The following is a 21,642-nucleotide window of genomic DNA, read 5'->3' as shown; positions in this document are numbered from 1 at the left end:
ACCCCATTCCCCAATGCCCCTCCCAATCTGTTTCTGCTCGGTCCGATGATGGTTGATTAAGACTTCCCACAAGTGGAATTACAACCCAAGGACACCTGAATACACATAGCCACATGCCTAGATGATTTGCTGACTAACTGCTTTGCTGAATCGGGGCCTCAGTTTCCCGCCCAACAGCTCTTTCCACATGGCAGGACCCCTCCAGCTAAGAGATGGGGCTGTAATCATGACCACACTCACGCTTTAGTTAATTAAAAGTCACATCTTTATTGAGACTTTTTTGGGTGGGGAGGAGAGGTTAACAAAAAAAAAAATCACCTTCTACAACATGATGCAAAATTAACATGGAAACATAATAAATAGGGCTTTTAATAGTCACATCATTATGATACTAAAGTGCATTGAGAAAGGATGCAACAGAGCCAGTGTATACGATGCAAGAAAAGGTTTGCGAATGTCAGAAAATGTAGTGCAGCAAAATATGCTCCATGGCTGGGTGGCCAACACCCAGGAAACTGACCAAGGAGGATTCTGCTTATTTCACAGTTTATCCTTATCTCACTAGTTGAGCGGAAATGAGCAGATACAATCAACTCAGGGGGCGGCGGGGGGGGAAACACGACACACACACACACACACTCCAGTCTTCTCCCTCCATTAGGAGACTGGTCTCCAGCCATCCAGCACACATCATGGAGAGAGGAAGCCATAGAGCAGATCCTCTGCTGGGGTAAATCACAAGTCAAGTGTATAAACTGAATACAAAAGGTTAAGCAAGTAGAGTCAATGTAAGGTTTAAAAAAATTTTTGGAACCAAACCTCTGAATAGAGATGGATGCAAAACAACCCCCAGATCTGAGGCTATTTTCTACTCTGGGGCGGTTCAGACACAGCTTTCAACTTCGTGGCTAACTCCTCTCACTGTGCAGGGCTCAACAAGACGCCAGAGCTATTTGCCCCCTGACCTCGAGAGAAGTGCAGAACTTAATAGGGCTCAGGTCTAGCTCTAGTTCTATTGCAGGTGCACCTGTTCACACTCAGATCAATCACAAATGACTGTAACATCCAGGTGACCAGCCACTTATACACCCAGATGATCAACTAACATTGACATAGAGGTGCTCAGCTACTGGATTTACACACACAAATGATCTGCTCTCACACTCACATATTTACACACACACACACACACACACACACACACACACACACACTGAAATGCATTTCTCCCACACTCTTGGGAGGGGTCAGAGAAACATCTCCTTTTCTGGTGAGTAATCTCCAGTGCCCTGGAATTGCACAGTGCTTTAGGGTAAGTGTGGTGTAGATATTTGGGCTCCGGATGGAGCCTTGGCTCTAGGATCCTGTGAAGGGGACAGTCAAAGATCTCAAGGTCTACACCACAATTAAACAGCCCCTTAGCCCGAGCCCTGCAAGCGGGAGTCAGCTGGCATGGGCCAGCAGCAGGTGTCTGATGGGAGTGTAGCCATACCCTTAGAGAGGAGAGGAATCTGTTGGAGACAAGCTGGGAGACTTGCCTGGGCAGGTTGGGAGTGGAATAGATAATGGTTTCCAAAACCATAGCAACAAGAGCATTAGACGAGACCAACAAGCCGTCAAGATGTGCGGTTCTGGTGGATCCCCCCCAGCCTTGATCCTCACCACTTGCCCAGGGTCTGCAGGCACCCAGGACAACTGCATGAATAAATAAAGCTCATCCTCTGTATGTGTGCGCCTCACCTGACATCCCCCCTGGTGCAGCCCGACTGAATCTTGTCCCTGCTTAGCTGCACTCTCCCTGCCTCACAGGCTGCTGCTGTCTATATGCGCTGACTTCTGGCGCCGGTGGGTGCTCGACCCCCATCTGCACCCAGCCCCGCCCCAACTCCACCCCTACCCCACCCTCTCCTGCCCCCATTCCAACCCCTTCCCCAAAGTCCCTGCCCCAACTCCGCCCCCTCCCTGCCCTGGCCTCGCCTCCTCCCGAGTGCACCACATTCCCGCTTCTCCCCCCTCCCTCCCAGAGCTTGCTACAGATGTTCGATGGCAGCAAGAGCTGGGAGGTAGGCGGAGGAGCGGGGATGCGGCTGCCACCTCCTCCCCTGAGCGCGCGGCAGGGCGGGGAGCTTGGCTGCTGGTGGGTGCAGAGCACCCATTAATTTTTCCCCGTGGGTGCTGCAGCCCCCACGGAGTCAGCGCCTATGTTGCAGTCTACATCAATTGCTCTGCCTTTCCCTTTTAGCAGAGAAACACCAAGGCAGGATCCTTCCCCATCCCCTGGCCCCCTGGTGACCGATCTGCACACCCTTCCTCTTCTAGTGCAGAACACTTATTAAAATGATCTTTCCATCTCTTCCACCCCTCCTCCCTGACAGCCCCCTCCATTCCCTGCCCCCCGGCTATGTCACCTCCTGCGCATCTTCCTGTCCCAAACCATGACTCTGCTCTCCTTTATTTTGCCCCCTTCCTCTCCCCTGAGCCTAGCTTCCCTTGTGTGCACATCCCTCCCTCGCTAGACAGTCAGATCAGCCCCATGTTACTCTTTGGTGGCATTAGCTTCAGTCCCGTCCTGCCCCCTCTCTTTGGTGGCCTCAGCTCCTGTGCTGCATGGAATCAGGAGAGGGATCTGGGCTGGTTTCATCCCCTCCATTCAGTGTCTCTAAAACACCTTCCGGCATAAAGCTGCCATGATGGATTCGATGGGCACAGACATGTGGGGGATGGAATCCATCTGCTTCGAGTGGAAGGGATGCCACTTACGAAGCTGAGAGGGGGGCCAAGGTTCACAAAGATGAATGTCCAGAGAGCAGCCACTGGGATGGGGCTATCCCTTCCTTGCTCAGGTGCTGGTAAGAAATTGAAGAGGATCAACAGTAGTCCAAATGGTGAGTCCTGGCCCAGGGGTGTGGACACCACCCCACCCTTTCACTGGAACAGCAGGGCAAGAGCCATCATCTGCAGGAAGCCCAGCCAGAAGGAGGGGGAGGCGGCCACAGCCTGGCTGCTCTGCCTCAAAGTCTGGGAGGGCACAGGCTGCTTCAGCAGCCATTCCTTCACGAGGGTTTGGGAGAAGCCATTCTCCTCCGAGATGCAGGTGTAGCGCCCGTAGTGGTCATAGGTCATGTTCTTGATGAAGTGGATGCAGGGCCCGTGGGTAGAGCTGCAGTTCTGGATGCGGCTGCTATTGTGGTGCCACATGTAGGTGGCGGCGTGGGATTCGGTGGGGCATTGCAGGAAGTAGCGGGAGAAGAGCGCCACAGTGACGTTCCGGTAGCTCTCCGGGCTGTCCACTGGCAAGAGAGGGGAAGCGAGACGGTTGTCCCCAAAACATGGTCCGGCATGAAACCAACATGTTTCCCCTTACTCATGGGGGTGGGGTGGGGAGAAGGTCTCAACCCACCCACCTATTCTGCATGTCCACCCAACCTGAATACACAAGCCTGATCTGAGGGGAACATTTCCATGGACTTCAATGGGCTTTGCAAGGCCAGGGTTTGGAGGCTCCCTCCTGCCTCTTTAAAAGGCCCCAGACCACACCCAGGCAGATTTTAAAGGAGAAAAAGGCCCCTCTCTGTCTGACCCCAGCAGCCCCCTGAAATAAGTCAGGGCCAGCTGGGTGCCTGCAGAGTTCCCATTGCTATCAGTGGAGCAGGAGACATGCATGCAGGAAGGGAATGTGGAACCTGGGTTTACAGCAGCTGTGAGGAACCATTGCTGAGAACAGCGGGATGAAGGGTTACTATGGATCATGGGGGCTGTACACAGGGTGGTCTGACTCCAGCTTCCTTTGACTTCAGGTATTGTCTAGTGGTTAGTTTGGCTGTGCCCCATTTTCCTGGGCAGGAGTGGATCAGACCTGTGTCTCAGACTCTATACTGCTCATAGCGATTCTCTAGTTCAAGTGGCAGGGGCCTGTGCTTTCAGAACAGGAGGAGCTGAGCTCTAGTCCTGAGGAAGTTGAGTGGCCTCACTTAGCACTGTGCTTCGTGCCATGAAATGCTAGGGGCTGTGAATCCATCACCTTATTTAACTACAGACAGGTATTAACACAACCCTGCACATAACAGGAGTGAGATTCAGTCCTTCTCACCTGACTGCAGGTACTAGCTGCTTAGTAGCTTCAGTCCCCCTTCCCACAGAGGGGAGAGCAGTTTACACATAATAGCGCTTACTCTTGGCCACTAAGGGTCTGTCTTCACTCCAGTGTTAGCGGGGGGGAGAAGAGAGATCAGTACTCCTGGGTTAACCTAACGCCAGGTGTGAGCAGTCACTGCAAAGCCTTGCCCGTGTTAATACATCCTCACTGGTGCTGTGCTCCCCCATGGGTTGCTAGGACTTCTGGGGCCCATTCCAGGATTCCTAGCATTGCAGTGAGCTAAGTCTCTCTCTGATTCTTCCCAGTGAGTTGTGGGAGTCTGTCCTGCTGGGCACAAGGTGTATTTGGGGAAGGCAGTGAAGGACTACCAACTCGCAGGTGCATCCTCACTGCAAAGTGGGCAGGTTACCAGCGCCAGCGAAAGCAGCCCCCAAGCAGTAGCCTGCACCCCCTGCCGAGCCACCTAGCCTGGGTGCAAAGCACCACTAAACCCAGAGAGTTTAGTGGGACGGGGGTTGGGGCAACAGCCAGGAAAGAGCCTGAGTCAACTCTGCAGCGAAGGTACCTACAAGGTACCATCCTCCCAAGGAAGGTAAAAGTGTGTATTAGAAACCTCTTCCCAAGACATTAATTACATACCCTACCCGTGCCCCAACCGCCCGACTTTTCCCAAGAGCAAGTGGCTCTAGAAATCAAAGAGCAGCGTTGATCGTTAAAAGTACCTTCCTGCTGTCTGAAGGCCGAATGGGTACATATTTCCGGTGTGGACTCCAGGGTCACATTCTGTAGCATTGTCCTGAATAGAAGGGAAGTGGGAACAACCATTAACAGAGAAATAAAAGTCACTGAGTTGTTTATATTGGATTTCTTTCCTGGCCTTTGAAGATTTCTCTCCTATGGATCAGAGTTGGCCCTCCTCCTTCCTGGCCCACCTCCCTGGTGAAGGGAGAGAGAGAGAGAGAGACATTGTACCATGTCCAATAATCTCCTCCACACACATTCACTCTGCACCAGTCTTTTAGAGCCTGTCTACATTACAAAACCAACACTAATCCCTGGCTCTTATCTAGGGCATTTTATCAGTAGATCTCAAAATGCTTTATCAAAGGAGAGCAGGACCATTATCTCTATTTTGCAGATGGGGAAACTGAGGTAGAGAGGGGAAGTAACTTGCCCCAGGTCACCCCGCAAGCCAGAGGCAGAGCCAGGAATAGAACCTTTGTTTCCAAAGTCCCTATCCAGTGCTGCGGCTGCTAGGCCATGCTGACCGCCCTGTGTACACAGGACTGTGACCAAATCACCTTCTTGTCTGTGAGGACAGGTAAAGCAGGTTATAACCACACTGGAGAGCCAAGTGCCAGCCTGGGTAAAGCCATTAGTAATACTTAGTGCTGTTTGCATTGGTAGATCTCAACAGCTCAGGCTGTGATACTTCTCCCCTCCCCTTGCACTCTTCCATGGGAGAAACTACACCCAGTAACACCTGGGAAGGTAAGTGTTCTCCATGTACACAAGGATCTTGTGGAGCAATGGGCCAGAGCATGAGCTGGGGTCAAATGGTGCAGCTCCATTAACTTTGATATCACTATATTGTCTGGCCCCATGTGAATACGGGTCTCTCAGGCTGAGGCAGAGGTAGGTAGGTATCTATCATCCCCTTCTCATTGCTGGGCACTGCTGCGTTCCACCCCAGAAGCGGGTGCATTTAAAGCAGGGAGTGAAAGCTCCATCTAGGCTCAGGATTAACCAGGGTCGTGGCCAATGGGATACAGTGCTTTCCGGAGGAAAAGCTAGCATGGCTAGGTCAGCTTCTATGCTGCAGTCAAGGGGTGTGATAGCAGCTCAAGCAGACACAAGCTAGCGTTAATCCTGGAGCAGTGAAGCTGCAGCAGGGCGAGCTCTCTCATAGGCTGTCCAAACCCGCCCAGTACCCTGGGGAGCTCCTCGTGGGGCAAGCCAGCGCTCAAGCTTCCACCACTGCAGCTTCACTTTTCCGGGACCCAAGATAGCTAGATTGTAATTCGAGGTCGGCAGCTTGAGCGGATCCCACCAGGTGATTGCAGTCTGGATGGGCTTTACGCCTGCGCGGGGGAAAGCAAGGGGGTGTTAAGGGTCAGGGTGTGTTTATTGTCACCAGCACTGACACCAGAAACGAGCAATAAAACAGTGAGCATCAAAGGGAGACGTACAGGTTAGTGTTAATGGAGACGCATTTCCCATCTGCCCATCCGCAGTAAGGATCCTTTGCCATGACGCAGCTCTCGCAGCTCCTGTTATATACCTCGCACATGTCCATGGGCAACTGGACCACCTCGGTCGGCGAGCTCACATACAGCTTTGCCTGCACGGGGAAAACAAGGCAGAGCTATTACTCCAGCAGCCGTTCCTCACACCAGGCGCCTTCCTGAACCCCTTCTAGTCACAGAATACTCTTCATTCCAAAAGCTCCCAAAGCTCTCAGTGGGCTAATACCTGCCCAACCAAGGATCACTACCATTGCAATGCAGCCATCTCTGGGATGGAACGCCGCAGCTGTGTAACAATAGACAGCATGGCGATGCTACACAACAAGCAGGGAAGTGAAGAAGAACATAGCATCCCACTCGAACCGCAAGAGGAAGCTGAAATTGCAGCTACCCAGGTTGGGATTTGGAAACTTGGCCCTGGGATTAACATCCCTGTTCTTCCAGAAAGCGGCTTGGAATCCCCAGTGCTCAGGGGCTTGATTTGATGTCTGGGAGGCAGTCTTTGCCCAGCAAGGAGCAATTCCAGGGAACGTTACATCTGGAGATCAGGTATTTTAAGGTCTCTCTCTCCCTTCCTTTACGGCTAGCACCTGACCCTTGGGAGCGTGAGTGATTCGCCCACAATTAGCAGGTGGCATCAGGACTCTGGGTAGGACTTAGGGCAGCGTTTCTCAAATGGGGGGTCTCAACCCAAAAGGGGGTCACAAGCCTATAGTGTGTGTGTGTGTGTGTGGGGGGAAATCACGGTAGTGCCACTTACTTCTGTGGTGGGTGGCCAGAGAGCAGTGGCTGCTGGCTGGGCACCCAGCTTTGAAGGCAGCACCACCAGCAGCAGCAGCACAGAAGGAATGGTGGCATGGTATGGGAGTGTGTCGTCAATCTTTTGTGTGTGTGTGTGGGGGGGGGAAATGGGGGGGGGGGGAGTTGTCAGAGGGGCTCCCAGCAAAAAAAGTTTGAGAACCCCGATTTTGAGAAATGTCCTTCAATCCTATGGGAAGCTGGAGGCAGCTCCAAGATACAGACAACCCGAGCCCTGATAGGAAAGCCAGGCTGTTTCCAAGTCTGGTGCCCAGATTCTGCTGCTTGTATCACTGTAGGTGGGCTGCAGCCTTCCAGACATCTCCTCTCCACTGCCGGGGGCTGGGATGAGGCTATGCAGAGCGACGGAAGAAGGAACTCACCCTTCTATGATCCAGGGTCATGGCCAGGATGGGAGCTAGCTGTTGAAAGGGCTGGATCTCCAGGATGTTCAGGACGCCATGCGGCATCACCACCATTTTGTGGATATACCCTTTGTCTGCAAGAGACAGGAGAGCACAGGTCAGCCCACAAAGCAGGGAGACTTGGAAGCGTAGGAGGATGGTGCCAGGGCTACACAGGGAGTGGGGGAGAGAAAAAGCAGGGTCAAGATCAATGGCCCTGGGTTTAAAAGCAGAACCTGCCTTTTCTGCAGCGTCTCAGGCTGCATGGGAAGACAATGCCCTCTTTGCGAAGCTTGGCATGAATTAGTCACAGGAACCAGCAGCCCATTGGAGCTTCCCGCAAGAGGCTGATTCCAGAGCCCTGCATGCTGCTGCTACAGATGGCAAAACAATGGCAGCCTTTTCGGAAAGGGCTCAGCAGGGCAAAAGCACCATGGGAAACACAGCCAACAAAGGCTGGTCCTGTCACTGAGTGCGCTCAGCTCCATACTCTGCAGCCCCTGGGAGCTGGTTCCCCGTTGCCACTTCTCACAGACTGGGAGAGGAGGCCCTGCTGCTAAGAGCAGGAAGGCGTGACTGTCCCTTTAACACCACGGAAAGGAAAATAAACCCAACCCAGATCTTTCCCCATCTAGGGGAATTTGACTAGACCACAAGTCTGGCCTCTTCCTCCTGCTCATGAATCACATCAGGTTGGGGGAAAAGGAGGAGTACACACCCTCCTGTCCCTTTCTGTTTGGATACAGATATCCCTGTCCTATGTCACAGGTGGCCGGAGGGTTGCACACCCTCTGATCCTGCCCCTACAGCACCTGCATGACCCTGGAGAGTACAGCCCACTGAAACTGACAATGCTGCACTGGGCCATCCCAGGGCACAGTGGGGCCAGGCAGTGCTCCCAAACACTGCCAGCAACCAGACCACCTGGGAGGACACTGTTGCCAGAGGGAGGAATCCCAGGCTCAGTCTATGGGGTCGCTGTGCCATTGGGGAGGGGTGCTGGGAAGGGAGCACCACCTCCAAAGCTAATGATCTTCCGGCCCTGGTTCTGTCTCTTGTCCTCATGCCCAAGCCCATTGATGCTCCTAGGCAGGGACAGAGGGGTTGGGGTTGGGGAGGAAAGCACAAGGGTATTGCCACCACCACCATAAAAAAAAACAAAAAACAACAAAACAAAAACAAAATCTGCTGCACTTTCGAGCTCTTCTCTGCAACCAGGAGGGCTAGAAAGCTGAAATTCACATGTAAAAGTTTTTTCTTTAAAACAATGATCACCTGACTCCAGGAGCTGGGGCTTTAAAGAAAACCCCGAGCATTGAGACTAGCAAGAGCAGACGATGCTGCAGAGAGGGCTCAGGAGAGGCTGTGATACTGGAAGCATGGGGATGGGACAGCTCAGTCCTGAGCACATGATGATGCGGAATCACAAACATTCTATCCATTCACCTAGCTTAGGTACTGGGATATTGGGGGCCGCACAAGAATCTGAGAGCCTCACAATCCTTTATGTATTTATCCTCACAGCACCCCATGAGGCAGGGCTCTGCTATTATCCCCATTGTACAGATGGGGAACCGAGGCACAGAGAGACTAAGGCCCAGATTTCAAAAGTAGCTAGGCACCATCCTTTCTACCCTGCTGGGCACCGATCTATTGAGTACGACAGTTTGCAGCAAACCTCTCTAATAGGGAATTGGGAGGACTCTGGAGTCAGACATAGTTCTCTGCATTTGGCTCAGGGCATTGGCTAGATCAGAAAGTCACGTCTGTGGTGGGCAAAGATCCAGCCACATCTGCCAACGTGGAGCTGCTCAGGGCACTTACACAGTGAAACAAAAATCACCAACCAATAAAACTTTCCAGACACACACACACACACACACACACACACACACACACACACACACTCACTCCCACCCCTTTGGAAAGCTCCCATGCTGCTCAAATGATAGAGCAGCAAGTAGAAACTGGGGAGAGGGAGCGAGTGCTGGCTGGAGGTTTCTATGGAAATCCTGGGGGAACGGAAAGCACAAGAGGGAAATACAGGGATATGAGTGTTCATAGAAATAGCCACATGTTTCAGGGTTAGGGAGCCAAAGCTCATGTTCTGTGTCCTGAGACTTTTCTCGACCCTTGGGATTTGGATGAATCTGGAGGTGTTTTACATCCTCCCGACTGGAAAGTGGTTGGAAGCCACTAGTTAACTGAGCTGCGTGGGAAACTGTTTTCTCATCCCTCCAGTATTTTCAAGGCTTTGGACATTTTTCCCCATCTCAGAGAGGGACAAAAAGTTGAAATCTCAAAAACATTCGCAAACCAAAACCAAAATTCAGCCCACGTCAAACGAAAGATTTCGTTTCAGTTTCAACCTTGGCCTTAAACCTTTTTTTGCTCCACTAAGCTTAAACTTCTAAATCAAACAGGACAACCGGAGATGGGGGAGTGGGGTTTTTTTGGTATCACAAACATCAAAATGAAACATCTCAACACTTGTGAAAGTTTTTTCTTCCCCCAAAGATTAGTCAAGTTGGGAGATTCATCAAATCTGACCCTGTTTCGCAAACAGTTTCCGTTTGGAAGCATTGGCGGTTTTTGACCAAAAAGATTCCCAATCAGCCCTACGGGTGGATGCTCTGCTGGTGGGCAGGATAGGGCAGGACTGGGAGACAGCCTAGCCTACCCCACCTTCCCTGCTGGGAACCTCCGCTCCTCCCCCACTGGCCTCTGGGAAGTGCCCACCTCTCCCTTCTGCCATGCCTTGTCCCCAGGGAGGAAGCAGACCAGATTGTGACAGCAAGAGGGCAGGAGCTCAGAAGTGGCTCGGTGGGGGGAAGGCCAGCACTTGGACGGACACACACAGACACACGATGGGTATTCTGAGCTGCTGCACCCTGGCACAGCCCCAGTGTTCAAAGGGGGAGATGGGAGAGGGTTTGGATCTGGGCCTTTGCATGGGGAAAAGGTTCTTATGTCACCCTAAGCCAGGCTGACCAACCCTAGCTCTGTACTGAAAGCCCCAAACAATAAGCAGCAGGAAGGGTATATGCCTGCCAGCCACTGCCAGCTTCCCCATGCAGACATTTGCTGAAAACACCCAGAACATGGGCATTTGCAACGCTTCATTTGTAATGAAAGAGGTGCTGGGGCTCAAGCAATTTTTTTTACTTTCATAACTGATGTGGCAAGCCCAGAGGTACCGGGGCTCTGAACTGCCAAATCTAGAGTACCAGGGAGAGCCTCCACAGGGACCTGATCCTCAGCTGGTATAAAGTGAGTCTAGTTCCACTGACGCCAACTATGGAAGGAGTCAAACGAGCTACATCCATTTACACCAGCTGAGCATGGGGCATGTGATTGCTATTTAGTAAAGGGCCCTGTTTCAACAAGTAAAACCAGGGCATTGCACTTAGTCACAAACTATAAAATACAGATGCTTCCAGCACAGGGTCTTCTATATCAGGGTGTGCTGTAAAGAACTGGCTAGAGGCAGGGATGTGTATGTGTGTACACCCATACCGATTCCAGCTACAGGATGGAATTGGAACTGTTTACCTGTGTGGCATATGCCCTATATTGCTAACAGCTCATGGAGATTCTCCTTTAATGCTTTAGGAGCAGACTGCTATGCGTTCTATTCCTGCAGTCACTGGAAATTTCCCAGTGGCCATAGGGTGTAGTACAGGGACAAATGCAGAGTCCCTAGATGGCCATGGATTAGTTCCAGTCCAGTGCTCCGGAAGGGGCTGCCCTGCCTGGGTCCTGAGGGTAAAAGGTGGAGAAAAATGGTCAGTACCTGTCACCAAATAGAGGACGTTGTAGGTGTGTCCATCTCTCGCCTGGATGCGGTGCACCCCGATTTTCTGGTAGTGATTCTTGTTGTGGAATAGGGGGCTATTCCTTGGGGCAACGGGCTGCACTTTTTCCTCCACCTCCGGGTGGAGGTCAGCTATTTTGAAAGTCTCAGGAGGGGTATGATTTCTGCCCCAAGGGCACTGAGCCAAGAGAAAAACCATCACCACATTATCAGGGCTATCCAGATCCACAGGGAGACCAAGACAAGGGTGAGCCATCTCCCCTGCTAATTCCCCAAAGGAGCCCCGGGACGAGGAAGCTGGTTACCAGGGATGTGCTCAGGCACCTGTGCTCTCTATTCAGCAGAAAAGCCTCTGGGGAGAATTCCCGCAGCACAGCTGTGGCGTAAAGCAGCCACAGGCCACCCTCGATGCCTGGTGCCGGGGCATGCCTGGGGAGCAGGCTCTGGAGGAAGCGGGGCCATAGCACAAAGCTCTAATGCAATTCTAGGCAGCACTGCAGCCCGCTCAGGGTGGGCTGCCTAAACTTCGGCCCCTGGCACAGCCCAGACCCAGGAGTGTGCAGCAGGGGCTTAAACTACCATGCCACCCCCTGGGCTGGAAGGTTTGTCTCCAAGAGGCACAAGCAGCCTATATTTCAGAGGCCGTCCCTGGTTCCCACCAGGGAGGCATTAGCTAACTGGGGAGAGGGAACGTGGTTTCTGCAGCGGCTGCAATCCCAAATGCTCCAGAGATGTCAGTCACACACACCCAGTGTCCCCCGACCCCCATGGGGACATGCTAACAGCCTGAGGCACCAGAAAGCCAATCACCCCCATCTTCTCATGCAGTGGTCATAGTCTTATCCAGCCCTGTTATATCATAGAATGATAGAATATCAGGGTTGGAAGGGACCTCAGGAGGTCATCTAGTCCAACCCCCTGCTCAAAGCAGGACCAATCCCCAGACAGATTTTTACCCCAGTTCCCTAAATGGCCCCCTCAAGGATTGAACTCACAACCCTGGGTTTAGCAGGCCAATGCTCAAACCACTGAGCTACCCCCCTTTATATACATTAAGGGCTGAAATGTGCCACTATCACCTGGCCAGGAATTAGATTGTAAGCTCATTGGGGCAGGGACTATCTCGGAGGAAGTGCCCTAAAAGTGTGTGTGGGGGCCCTCCCAAGCACCCTCTTGAGGCCCTGCCCCTTCACTGCCCATTTCCCCCCCGCCCCCCCGAGGTTTCGCCTCCCGCTCACTCCTCTCTGCCCCCTCCTCCTCCTGTTGCTCGCCCTTACGTCAGAAGTGGGAGGGCATAGCCCTCCTACTTTTAAAAGTGGGGGCGGGGGCATGGCCCCCTGGCCCTCCTTGTTCTGGCACCCCTGGTACAGCACCTAGCATCATGGGCTCCTGGGCCCGCACTGGCCCCCCAGGCACCATGCGACTAGAACTAATCAGTTTCCCCCATTTTACAGGGGGAGAAGCAGCACAGAGAGATGAGGGGACTTGCCCAAGGAAGAGTTGGAAATACAAGTCAGATCTTCCGCCTCCCGGTGCTTTAAGCATCAGACCACCCACCCAGAATGCCAGCTGTCACTCACCTGTCCAGGACGGATGTGGGGCATGTCCTTAGTGTAGCCTTTGAGTTTCGATGTCCGGAACACCGTGTCAATGGCACCGATGGTGTAGACGCAAACAGCAGAGTACCCCCTACAAGCAACGGAACAAAGTAGGATGAGGGCCTGGCTGCCATTCTGCTACTGCTCAAATTCTTAGCCATGGTTTCTCCCAAGCTGAGGGTGGGGGGGGGGAAGGTTTATTACATAACCATGGATAGGGACACTTCTAACTATATCCCAAATACATCTCAGCCAATGAGAATGGAGGGATGAAGCAGCAGGTCAAAGCCATGTGACAGTGGACTAGTAACCATATGGGCCAGGATATATTAGCCAGGACATCCTAAACCTGAAACCATGATTCAGGCAAAATTCCCACTGAAATTAACAGCAGGGGCACCAGGGCTGTGCTTAGTACAGAGATGCTGAAGTCTCTCTCTTCCCCAAGGGAAGAATGTCTATCTTAGGTACTTCTATGGCTCTGTTCCTGGAACCTCTCAGTCTTTAATGGATTCCTCACAACCCCCCTGGGAGGAAGGGCAGTGTTGTTATCCCCATTGTACAGATGGGAAACTGAGGCACAGAGAAATTAAGTAACTTGCTCAAGATCACATGGGAAGTCGGCAGCAAAGCAAGTGAGTCTGCTTTGAGGAGGAAGAGGAAGGTCAGGACTCCTGCAGGGGTAGAACTGCAGAGTGAAGCCTGAAGGGGCACTTGGGTGGCAGCCGGCCCCATTACACAATAGGATCACATTGTGATGTGGCAGCAAATGCCATACCACTGGCATCTTCTCAGCATGCCGCTACCTCAGCGTCCAATGACACTGCTGTCAATACAACAGCCTCTCCTGACGGACCAGCAGGCAGGGAAAATAAAGGCTTTAATTGCCTTGCATGCTCGTAAAAATGGGGAGAGTGCTGCCAATTTCAGGACATGCAAACGCGAGCATCGCCAGGGTCTCTCTCCTGGATCTCACAGAGAAACCAGCTTTTCAAGAAGTGTTTGCTCAGCACCTAGCCCAATGGGACCCTGATCTCTGAGAAGAGCCTTTAGCCACTCCCATAATACTTTTCTCTTTCTCTCTCCCCCGCCCCCCAATGTCCTGCGCATCTCAGTGGTGTCTCAAATCAGCAGCATTAAGCACCACGATGAGAAACAGCAAGGGGAGAGTGCAAAGCAAGATTCCTTGAGCAGGGATTGCTGGAGGAAGCGCCGTGCAGGAGCATGTTGACCCTGGAGTTAATAGTTTGTCACAGAGCTGACACTTGGCCTCACCATCTGTGCATCCCTGGGAAGATGTGCCCCTGAAAGTCTTGACTCACACTGGGAGAAAGCAAGAGAAACAGACAGGATGGAAAGGAGAAGCAGACACCCAAGGGCTAGGCATCCCGCTGAGAGGGCTCACCCCAGGATTACAGAAAAACAAAATAGCCCGTAACATAAATACTACAGGGAGCGAAGGGAAAGACTATCAAGGTTAGGACCCAGAGTGGGCCAAGTTACTTGGGTTAGGTTAAGACATGGAGACCGTCCTGCCTTCACCCAGAACTGGCCCTAGTAGGGGGAGCAAGCCCTTTTTATCTGGCTTGCTGGCCTTTGCCTGCTCCCATCCCTTCTAGGCACCAGTGGACCAACTCTCACTGGTTCTGCCTGCAGCTGATCATGGGAGGCCTCTCTAGGCAGCCCCTAGCTGTCCGAACTCGCTGCTCTTCCCTCCCAGCAGGACACCTTCTAAAGGCAGAGTGCACCAAGGTGTTGGCGACCCCAACAGGGGGCAGTGAATGCCTGGTACACCCCATCACAGGGCCCCAATCCTGCAAGGGATTGGGGCCTTGATGGGGATGAAGGTGCTCAGCACCTCCCAGGGTTGGGCCCACAAGCTGCCTTCTCTGATGGTGTGAGGAATAAAGCCACGGGTGGCAAATAGGAGCAGAGGAGCATGTGCTTTCTGTCTCATGCCGTTCCCTCTCAGCTAGGAGGGAGCTGGGGTGAGTGGACCAGCTATCTAGCAGCCAGCTCCTGAGGTGCCTTTGAACACCCCTCCCCTCAGCTCTGAGGCGGCGACCTGTGTGGGCCGAGATACTCACCAGCAGTTGGAGAAGAGTCCATACACTCTGGTTTCCCTCCAGTTCTTGTCTGACGGGACAATGAAGACATCCTGCAGCAAGTCGAAGTTGCTCTTGGTGGCCGGGTCGACGCAGACCAGCGTGGCCTTCAGGAAGGTGGTCCACTTGGAAGCAGAGAGGGAGCTGGTGCCCCCTTTGTCTCCCTGGGGGACACAGCAGAGCCTCAGAGCCCATCCCAGAGGAGGGAGATGCAGAAGGGAATCTCTGGTACACGCCCAGCCCCTTGAATGGCTCTCCATTATCTATCTATCGTACTTACATGCCCCCCCCCCATCACCACAGCATGTGAGCACTTCACTATCTTTAACGTGTTTATCCTCACAATACCCCCATGGGGTAGGGCAGAGCTGGTATCCCCATTGTGCAGAGGGAGAAAACGAAGGTACTGAGAGACTGAGGGACTTCCAAGGTCACGCAGGAAGTCTGCGGCAGAGCCATGTCCTGAGCCCTGGTCTGCACCTTGGACCACCAGACCATCCTTTCAGCTTGCTCCCTTCCAGCACTTCACTTCTAGGCAGGTCAGAAATCAGGGGTTGGTTACAAGCAAAATATGACCTATGGCAGCCAGGTTCTCTCTTCACCTCCAGCACTGCTTTGTAATGCCCACAGCAACCTCCTCACCATGTGGCCGCACCAGCTCCCAGGAGCAGGGGAACTCATGGAGGCAATGCCATTGGCTCCCTCACTCTCTCTAACCCACCCTGCCTGTGCCACCCTGCCTGCTCTGTACCTTGCACAGCTGGGCCACTCTGGAGACTTTTAACGGGGCCTCGGGACTCTTGTCCGGGTTGTCTTCTCGAAAGAAATAGTAGATCTTGTCATCATGGCGCTCATCTTGCTTGATGACAGTGGCTTTCACAAATGTTGGATCTGGAATGGAGGAGGAAGAGCTGTGAGAATGGGACAGACAAGCAGACATGTCCTAAGAATCTCTCCTAATACAAGGGCATCTGTGACAACCCATCGCCAGGGACTGAACCAGGGACCTCTAGGACTTAAACAAGTGAACTTCTACTTCTGCAGCTGGAGCTGAAGAGCCATGCTACAAAGCCAGGAACTGAAACCAATTCAGATCCTCCATAGATCAGACACAAAGAAAGACCACCCCGACACACTCAACAGTGGCTTACCCCGTTCCAACACCCTGGTTTAGGGCTCTGGATCTTGCCTTTTGCAGCTTCCTTGAAATGTCAAGGCTTTGGAGTCCAGCTCAGTTGAGTCCCTAGGCTGGTTAGCATGGAAGGAAACCCGTTCCATGGAGACAACGGAGTGCGTGGGGGAAATGCCACGGCATGGAAAGGAGGCCCAGTGGGCTTTGCAGTTGTTTGTGTTTAACTGGGGAAGTCCGGAAGCCTGGTAATGATGCGAGAGCCCTATTAATACACCTCCCGGGCTCCATGAAGTCAGCTGGAGGGGAGCGCTGAGGCTCATTACTTCGTGTCCCCCAGCACGGAAGAACCTGATTACGTGATGCCCTGGGAGCATCTGCTTTGTTTGCTTCTGCTGGCTCTGTGTTTGCACTTTACTTGCTGCCATTTTTGGCCCTCATCTGTGAGGGGGATAAAATCCCCTCGCCAGGTGGAAACCCCTGACTTCCCTTTGCCAATCCACCAGCAGAGGTGTGGGGGGGAAGAGGATGCTTTCCAGATTTGGGTTCATTACCAGGCCCCTGGCTGGAGCTATAGGAACAGCAGCCTTTGGGCTCCACTAGGTGCCCATTTATGGCCAGATGGGCGACTGACGCTCTCTGCTCTGTTGCCATGGGACAGGCAGTGATTGCAGCTGGCAGGCCAATTAAACAGCTGCATTTCCTTCCGGCTTCAGATACAGGATGCTGCGTCCGTTTTTTCAGTTCTTTTTACACAGCTACTTCTGTTTTCCCCAAACGCCCCCCACGAACCTCACGCTAGAGGAATGGTTCCTCTGCAGCCACTGCCCACAGCATTTTAGTCCCCATCATTACAGGGATAACTTCCCCAGTGCAGCTAGAGCAGGGGTCCTGGGAGCTGCTGTTTCCCTGTTTGCTAGCAATGGCTGGGGCCAAATAACAGGTGGAAGTTGTTTATCACTCTAAGGACGCCTTATTGTTCAGTGCTGAAAAGAGCAGGCCAGGAAATGCTTTGATTTCCTCTGCTCTACGTACGGCAGCCTCCCCACGGCTACCTAAGGAGACTGCCTTGTCTGCCACAGTCCCACCCCCTGGCATGCTGCTGCTGCGCTTGAAGACTTGTCCCAAGCCACTTCCTGACCCTGTGCAAGTGCAACCCCAGAGCAGCAGGTAGGAGTACAGTAGGGGGCAGAGAATGCAGGACGGCTTGCGGAAAGAGAACAAGGTGGAGACACCCTTACATCCCAAGATCATCCTCCTGCTGGGCTTAGCCTGGCAGGAACCCCCAGGCCCAGGGGCTCTCTGCCATACTCACTCTGCATCACTGTGTCGCTGGTGTAGAGCTCCCCAGTCCCTCGGACCTGGCGGAAGCGGGGTATCTTCCCATTGTGCTGGTGCAAGCTGATGGTGGAATAGATGGCTTCGCCTGCAAGATGGGAAAGATTGTTTGCAGCCGACTCTGCAAATACTGCAAAGTTCTGCCAATACTCGCCTGGGGAGTATTTTTCCCCTCAAGGGATCTAGCACTGGTGAAAGGAGCCGGGTTGATAACCCTGGAGGGCGGATTCCCCTCAGATACAATGAGCAGGCCTGGCCTGGGTCATGGTAGTGCCAGCTCAGCCTACATCAGCAAAGAGCTCATTCTCCAAGGCCCACTCACACCATGGCTTCTGCGCTGGGCCAAGCCCTGTCAGTTGCGGTGGGGAGGGGGGCTGGCTTTGGATACAGACACTTGTCCCCTGGGGGCCAGAATCAGCAATGTTGCCCCTTAGCAAAGGAAAGAAACAATTCAACAAAGCCATGGAAGCAGCTCTGGTTTCCCAGGAGCAGAAGAGGAGGGGAAGGTTTCAGGGGAGAACGGCATTCACAGCAGCCTTGGATGGGGCATGGGGATGAGCTCCCCACTCCACTGCCTTCTCCCCTGGGCATAGGGCTCAGTGCAAGGGGCGGCAGGTTATATGGGCTCATGGTGCCCGAGCACCAGGAATATTCAAGGCTGGGGGCTGTGCTCCACCAATATCTGGAGCTGGGTTTCTCCCCTGGACATGCCTGGAGCGGGCACCGGCCTCTGCTGCCGCCACCCCTCCCCCCCCCCCCCCCCCCGCCCACTAGCATAGCTGGGGGGCGCGGCTGCTCCCCTCTGTGCACATTTTCCAAAAGTGGCGCCTTTCCACTTTCCAGGCAGCCAGCACTGAGCTCTGGACTCGGAGACTGGAGCCGGGTTTTGCGTGTGGCCACTGGCTGGCTCTGGGCTCCGCCCCGCCCCCCCTGCATCCCCAGCCCAGCTCGCTGGCTCTGGGGCTGCAGGCAGTGTAGGCTGGTTGCCGGGCTCCCTGGGGATGAGGTGGCAGCGCAGCCCCCCTGCGCAGCGGCAGGGAAGGGGGCTCTGAAGCCCAGCTGGTGCCGGTGGAGAAGGAAGGAAAGGGGGGGGGGGGGGGCGGAATGTTTTTTCCTTGTGGTCTCTCTTCAGCGGAGGGGGCTGAGGGAGCGGCATGACCAGGAGGCAAAAGAGCGACTTTGGGTTATTGCCCCCCCCGCCGCCCCAGTGCTGCACCCTGGGCTGTGAAACTGTGCTCAGTGCAGCTTGTGAAGGAAAGAGAGGTAAATGTGCTTTAAGGTGCCAGTTATGTCTCCTCAGTCTCACTGCTGACTAGCTGCAGCCCCAGGGCTCAGAATTAAGCAGTGTTCTCAGGGACTGTACAGACTCTATACTAGTTTTCAGTTGCCTGCTAAATTCTTCAGCCATGCCACCTTTTCACTTAGCTATCTCCTGAATAGTGGTGACTGGGAATGGGGGTGTGGGGGTGAGTTGGGGGGAGTGTAGCAGATGCCAATTTGAGGGGAATAGTCTCTTGGACAGATTCTACTGGGTTTATGGTGCTTTGTGCTATGGACTGGAGCAAAGTGGCTAGTGAATAACCAGGAATCCGGTTAATAATTATTCTCTAAATTCAGTTTTCTTCTTTCTCTCTCTGTGAATTATCACCAATTCAAAATAGTAGTGTGCAAGTTGACTGGATAATGGTAATAGTATAATCTCTTGTTAGAACATTGTAAACCCTACTACCTGATTAGTAATTTGAAATGTCGGGTGGCGCCTTTTTTTATGTGTTCACTCCCCCTGATGTTAGAACCTGGCTACGCCACAGGGGAGGGGGGCTTCTTAGACCTGAGCAGCTGGGGCTTAGGGGAATTTTGTGACACCCTACCCCCCCCACCCCCCCGCGCAGCCACCACCCTGTAGTCCCCAGTCCTGCCCCACGCTGGGCAAGGGGCAGCCCCATCCCCAGTGAGGCTATGGTGAGGGGCAACAGCAGGGGAGGCCACACGTGATGGCAATCCCCCCTGCCCCGGTACCCACCATAGGGGAGGTGAGTGGGCTTTCTGGACCTGAGAGAGGCCCTAGGAGCATGTGCAGTGACCGTGGTGCAGAGTGAGTGTGCTGCAGGGGAAGAGGAGGGGTCCCTCTCCTGGAGCTTGCTGCTGCCAGTGGGGGGGTGAGTCCTCTCTGGCCCTAGCCCTGGGGCAGCCTGTCTGCACCCCAAGTTCCTCATCCCCAGAACTGCCCCACCCCAGAGCCTGCACCCCCAGCACCCCAACCCTCAGCACCCTCCTGCACTGTGAACCCCTCATCCCCCGCCCCACCCCAGAGCCCTCACCTGAGGGGAAAAACACACAACTTAAAGTTGGTGGTCAGTTTGGAGTATCATTGTGTTTAGCACAATACTTGATTATTTTACACCCTTTAAAGTATATAACTAGTCGTATACAGGTATTACGAAGTGGGAATGTTCTTAATGTTTTCTCTGAATACTGTGTGGGTGCCTCAGTTTCCCCTATGCATTTAAGGATCTAGATGGTGGGATAAGGGGGTGTGATTGTTGTAGAGCCCTAGAGGGCCAGTGTGATGGTGTCTGCACAGAGAATGGCCGAAACCCTGTCTCTGGACAACTAATGGCCTGGGCCGCTCTCCTGCAAGGTGCCAACTGAAGGTGTTGGAGAACGAAGATCAGATGGCCTCCTAATGCCTGGAAAAGAGACAAAGGCCAGAGGAGGGAGTGTTAGTTCCTGTGCGGTGTGGAAGGGGATGCTGGGATGCTCTGGAACCACTCCTTCAAAGCCAGTCAGGACTCTGGGGGAGCCTCCTCTCCCTTAGCATACTGTCTCCAGGACAAGAAGCTTACACCTTCCTGGGTCTGACCTCGGAGCATTCAGCATGAGCTTCCACACCGTGCGCTTCCTGCAGCGAGTCTGTCCAGGCAGAGTCCTGGGGCAGCCAGAGGTCCCTGCACCCCAACTCTGCAGTCAGACATGACTCTCAGCCAGCCGGGAAAACAGAAGGTTTATTAGACGACAGGAACACAGTCTAAAACAGAGCTTGTAGGTACAGAAAACAGGACCCCTTAGTCAGGTCCATCTTGGGGGGGTGGGGAGCCCAGACCCAAGTTCTGGGCCTCTCCCCATTTCCCCAGCCAGCTCCAAACTGACACTCCCTCCTCTGGCCTTTGTGTCTCTTCCGGACAAGGAGGCCACCTGCTCTCTTTGTCCCCAACACCTTCAGTTGGCACCTTGCAGGGGAAACTGAGGCACCCACACAGTATTCAGAGAAAACATTAAGAACATTCCCACTTCATCACAACAGGTGCAACAAAATAGAATACTGTATATTGAGGCAGGCAAGTGCTGCTTCTGACTTTCCACTTTTAATTGACCCTTGTAATCTCGTGGCGCCGCTGCATTGTAGCTTCATTTTATCCCAGCAACAAATTCTTGATTTGTAGGACCACTAATAATCAACAATGGATTTTTCTCATAGTGATATTGTGCAATAAAGAGAAACATTGCACTTAAATGCTTACGGCTTTACGGCTTCCAGTCCATGTTTACACTCTTTAATAAAATATATATAGCGGCTTACAGGGTGGGAGCGGGGGTCTGGGGGTGGGGGCAGCACCACCATTTTGGGCACCACCAAAAATTATACAAACCTGCCGCCTATGCTCAGTGCTGAGAGGTAGATGTGGGGATGGGAGAAAACCAAGGGCCCCAAGATGAGGCGGAATGAAAACTGGCGCCTGGAAGCCGATCACAAGGGCTGAGCCTTTGTATGCCTGCCTGGGTGAGGAGGATGGGGCCAGGTCCCCTGCGACGGCAAGAGAACCCACCGGCCTCCCTTCTTTGGGCAAGTGGATGAGGCGTTGGCAATGCCAGACTGCCCAGCAGCTTGGGCACGAGTGACAGGGGAGGGTTTGCAGGGTTACTGCCTGTTACCATGGACTCTGGCCAACCCTGGCAGGACAGTCCCAGGCTCCCTCCTCACACTGCTCCAGAGATGAGCTCTAGCCCAGCCCTGAGGTGGCTCACCCTCTCCTGAGGGGATCCCATCTCCCTCGCTGCTGGGCTTCTTCAGCTGCTCTGACACTAGACTTAATGGGACTGACCCTGCACTGGG

At 53.4% G+C, this 21,642-nt stretch overlaps 1 protein-coding gene across 2 annotated transcripts in view; it reads right to left on the bottom strand.

The window, feature by feature from the left end:
- Positions 1-247: 247 nt before the first annotated feature.
- SEMA7A (semaphorin 7A (JohnMiltonHagen blood group)) overlaps positions 248-21,642 on the bottom strand; it is a 56,560-nt gene continuing 35,165 nt past the window's right edge. For both annotated transcript variants that reach the window (XM_005309231.5, XM_008174426.4), the window contains 9 exons: positions 17,506-17,616; positions 15,813-15,952; positions 15,044-15,225; positions 12,939-13,047; positions 11,338-11,536; positions 7,524-7,639; positions 6,286-6,437; positions 4,819-4,892; positions 248-3,290 (listed from right to left, as the gene is read on the bottom strand). In XM_005309231.5, the coding sequence (XP_005309288.2) occupies positions 2,926-3,290; positions 4,819-4,892; positions 6,286-6,437; positions 7,524-7,639; positions 11,338-11,536; positions 12,939-13,047; positions 15,044-15,225; positions 15,813-15,952; positions 17,506-17,616 (1,448 nt within the window). In that variant the 3' untranslated portion in view covers positions 248-2,925. The remainder of the gene's footprint in view (positions 3,291-4,818; positions 4,893-6,285; positions 6,438-7,523; positions 7,640-11,337; positions 11,537-12,938; positions 13,048-15,043; positions 15,226-15,812; positions 15,953-17,505; positions 17,617-21,642) is intronic.

Source organism: Chrysemys picta, chromosome 10, assembly GCF_011386835.1.
Source record: "Chrysemys picta bellii isolate R12L10 chromosome 10, ASM1138683v2, whole genome shotgun sequence".
In the NCBI taxonomy this organism is placed as follows: Eukaryota; Metazoa; Chordata; order Testudines; family Emydidae; genus Chrysemys; species Chrysemys picta.
This window is presented reverse-complemented; position numbering and strand designations above follow the sequence as displayed.